The sequence below is a fragment of the Laccaria bicolor genome, genomic scaffold, assembly GCF_000143565.1.
Source record: "Laccaria bicolor S238N-H82 LACBIscaffold_5 genomic scaffold, whole genome shotgun sequence".
NCBI classification, from domain to species: Eukaryota; Fungi; Basidiomycota; class Agaricomycetes; order Agaricales; family Hydnangiaceae; genus Laccaria; species Laccaria bicolor.
In genome coordinates, this window is record NW_001889876.1 from 120162 (window position 1) to 124516 (window position 4355).

The following is a 4355-nucleotide window of genomic DNA, read 5'->3' on the forward strand; positions in this document are numbered from 1 at the left end:
GGACAGTCTGTCGGAAGACCGTCGGAGTCCGTTGGACATGGGACTCCGACGGACTTTCATCAGACCCTGCCATTTCCGATGGACTCAGTGGACAGTCCATCGGAAGACCGTCGGAGTCCGTTGGACATGACTGGATTCCGCTGCAAGTCCAGGCAAAGTCCAGTGAAAGTCCACTCAAACTACTTAGAAGCAAGAAATGGTTGGACTGGCCGGAATTCTGTGTCCGTTGGACGTCCGCTGGACTTCCATCAGATTTCCAACGGACAGAGGCAGAAACCATCATAATTGCTAAGTTCTCAGTCTGCTGGACTTCCACTGGACTTCCAATGGACTTTCAATGGACTTCTAAGCAAAAAAGGCACAACTTCCAACAGACTTTCAGTGTCCAGTCTGCAATTCTTATAAGTAAATCTAAACAAGTCAGGCCCTGGTCAGACCTTATGCTAAATTCCTTAAGACATTGAGGTTTCAAAAACAAAGTATATTTTATACCTACATAAATTTATTTTACTACATTCTATGTTACAGAGAAGGGGGAGGGGGTGGTGATCAGAAAGGGAGGGGGGAGGGACAAAAAGTGAGGGGGAAGGAACAGAAAGGGAGGGGGGAGGGAATGGTAAGCAGCAAGGGAGGAGGGAGTAAGGGAGGAGGAGGGAGTAAGGGAGGAGGAGGGAGTGGGGAGCAGCAAGGGAGGAGGAGGGAGCAAGGGAGGGGGAAGGGAGTGGTGAGCAGCAAGGGAGGGGAGTAAGGGTGGGGGGAGGGAGTGGTGAGTAATGGTGAGGGGATGGAATGGTGAGTAATGGAGGGGGGAGGGGATGGTGGTGCTGGGCCCTCATCCTCGTTCGCGTGTGGTCATTGGCGCGCATCGTTGACGTGTTATTGCGTCGTGTTGTGTCGGCGTCCTCGTGTTGCGTCGCGCCGTCCTCGTGTCATGTCGTGTCGCTGTCCTTGCGTCGTGTCGTGTCGCCGTCCTCGCATCGTGTCGTGTCGCCGTCCTCGTGTCGCGTGTTTTGTCGTCGTCCTCGCGTGTTGTGTCATCATCGTCGTGTCGTCGTCGTCCGTCCTGTTGCCGTTGCGCATCGTTGTTGCCTTTCGTTCTCCTTGGGCGTTGTTGTCACCTCGTTGTTGTCTCGTCGGCGGGCGTTGTCGACATGTCATCGTGTTGTCATTGTCGTTGTGTTGTCGTGTTGTCCACGTCGCACGTCGTTCACACGTCATTGTGTCGTCGTCGTTGTGTCATCGTCGTCGTTGTGTTGTTGTGTTGTTGTTGTGTTGTTGTTGTTGTGTTGTTGTGTTGTTGTGTTGTTGTGTTGTTGTGCCATCCGCGTCGTGTGTCGTGTCGTTGTGGGTCGGTGGGCTGTCGTTGCTGGGGATGGATGTGGTTGAGGACAAGCGACGTGGGATCGTTGATGATGGCCAAATGATGCGTCGGCGTTTGCCGATGACTGTTTTAGGAAAGCGGTCAAACAGTAGGTATGTATAGTACAAAGTACTTACTTATATCAAAGGCTCCTTGGTGCAGCTGGTTTAGCATTGGGTTACATATGCTTTAGATCCTAAGGTTGAGTGTTCAATTCCCCAATGTTCCATTTTTTTAATGTTATATATTAATAATAATAACAACAGTCTGTTGGAATTCCATTGGACTTCTGTTGGATTTGTCCACTGGAATTCCGTTGGCACTTGCTTGTCATTTCCAGTGGACTGGGTGCTAGTTTGCTGTTAGTCCATCAGAAGTCCGTCGGAAAAGTCCAACCAAAAATGCTCGGAAAAGCTTCGGACATTCACCGGAAAATTTGCTGCATTTCAAAGCAGAAAAATATCTGTTCTGCATACCCTCAGTCCGACGGAGTCTGCTCAGAAAAGCAGTGGCAGCGTAAAGACCTCTTGTTACCCATACTCAAATCTGTCCTCTACAATGCGAACATCTTGGGTGAGGATGTCGGCTTCACCCAGCCCTCCCTGACATCATGCATCTCCACCTGGTTCCCATACGGCATAGGGCACTTTGCAATCCCCTTCATTGTCGCCGCCTTCCTATGGCTCTTCTGCACCAAACAAGTCCTCCACTTCTGGGCCTGCATAGTTGGGTGCTTGGCTTCATCATTCAGATCCTCCTCCCATGCTGCGCACCATGGTATGAGCTCATCCATGGCCTCACACCCACAAACTACTCCATGAAAGGCTCCCCAGGTGGTTTAGCCTGCATCGATGCCCTCTTTCACTCCCATGCATACACCATCACTTTCACAAATGTGCCCATCCCATTTAGCACATTCCCCTCTTTACATGCAGGCTGTGTGACCATTGAAGCTCTCTGCCTATCCCACTTTTTCCCAGCCACTACAAAATATGTGTAGGCATACATGGGCGTGTTGTATTGGGCTATGATGTATCTATCACATCACTATCTCATCAACGTTGTAGGCAGTGCATGCCTCACCACTGCCTCCTTCTACCTATTTTTCCCAGACGACCTTAGGGGCTCCGCAGCACTCATGCCCCCATCCAACATCACTTCTTCGTCCTGGTTCAGGGGCAGGTCAAAGTATGAAGTGTACAATTTGGAGGACCTGCATAGGGGAGGAGGAGGAGGAGGGATAAATGGGACAGTGGATACTGTGGATTTTGAACTGAGCGAGATGAGTTTGGATGATGAGGAAGTGGATATCACATATCGCTCGCCTGTGCCTGGTTCACTTGCTTTATTTGGCTCACAGCAGAAACAGATATGAGTGTCCTTTTTCTTGGCATGACGTTGTTCTGTCAACTAACCAAGATCTATTGATAGTTCATAGTGCCCAAGAGGGATCAGGGGAGGGGTGGCCATAGGCATACAGCAAGTATTGCAAGTCTTATTAGGGGAGATGAGAGGGGTCCAGAGGATGGTTGGAGTCCCGTGTCTGGCATGTTCATCATTCCTCATGGACGGGATAGTAGGATTTAGAGGCACGCGGATTTGGACATTATTCCCTGTTCAAAGTTCTTGACCTCCAGCTCCCTCACTCCAGCTTCCAAATTTCCTCCCCCTCCATCCCTCACTTTAATCCCAACAACCCCACCCAGCCACGTTCCTTCATTGCCCCCTTGAATCTAACCATTTATTTATTTGTTGTGCCACTGTGCAGGATCCCCCTTGCAATACCACATACATTTAACAAACTATTAAGTACACTACAGTTTGATGGCTTTTTTTCTTCTTGTTCTCTTTTTCTTGCTTTGAGATGTGTTTGAATTTGGGCTGTGCAAGTGTGCATTTACCTGCTAACAATACACCAATGTCTGAAATTGGGATATTGGCTTCAACAAATCTAAGTACAACCATTCAGTACAAAAACTACATGAAAATTTGAGATAAATGCCCTTCTATAATTGTGCAAAATTTCAGAATGCTTGGATGACTTTTCATGAAGAAAAACCAAATTTATAGGTGTGTGATCAAGTGGTGAGTTAAAGATGTGCAACACCTCATAAGAGTGTACATAGCTTCAAAGTACAAACCAGATATGTTGATAACAAAGGAAAAATACCTCACTATTGCTGATGTTATATACTATTCTCAAGGTGCAGCATATACTGACACATAAGAGAATCTGCATGAAATATAGCCAGAAAAGCAGGGGAAAATAGCAATTGTGCTCACTGTTAGTGATTGTGAAGTGTTCACTCTAAACTTCTCACATAGCTGAAGCCAAGAGGGAAGGAGGAGGCAAAAATGGGTGGATCTGGGATCAACACCCATAAGTGAGCAATGAGCAGTTACAAGATACTCAGCTGGCCCAACATGATTATGCATACTGTAGGAAGTACAGATATACAAAGCACTACATGTAGTGCAAGAGGATGGCAAGACTGTTGACAAGATGGTGGTTCAAGACAAAAGATCAATTAATTAGGTAAGATATCCAAATCTAGCTATATACTGTTGTTTGACTATGGCCTCTGGGCATTCCCTTCCAATCCTGTATCACAGTGATGAAATTGAAGAAAGCTAATTTCAGGGTCTAGTGCATATGGTCCAAATATGGAAACTTCTCCATTTATAACAAAAATGGCAAGAAAACCGCATAAAACTACTTTCAAACATTACATTGTTCTCTAGCTACATTTACCTCAATACTAGATCTTGAAATGTCATACATGGCCATTCTAGTCACAAAACTTCATCCCAATGTTTCTTTATACAAAAATACTGCCACCATAACATTCATAGAGGTTTCAGCATCCTAACTATCTTAACATCATCTGACGATGAATCATCACTGCCATAATCTGACACCATCATATTTACATCTGCCCCATTCTCTTTCAACAGCCTTGCAATGGCCTCATGGCCTTTCCTTGATGCTGCCTGA

At 46.6% G+C, this 4355-nt stretch overlaps 1 protein-coding gene across 1 annotated transcript; it reads left to right on the forward strand.

Moving 5' to 3' along the window:
• Positions 1–2366: 2366 nt before the first annotated feature.
• Positions 2367–2735, forward strand: LACBIDRAFT_313445 (uncharacterized protein; the record flags this gene model as incomplete). The annotated part of the gene is made up of 1 exon (XM_001877243.1): positions 2367–2735. The coding sequence occupies one exon, from the start codon at positions 2367–2369 to the stop codon at positions 2733–2735; it is 369 nt and encodes a 122-aa protein (XP_001877278.1).
• Between the last annotated feature and the right edge of the window lie 1620 nt (positions 2736–4355).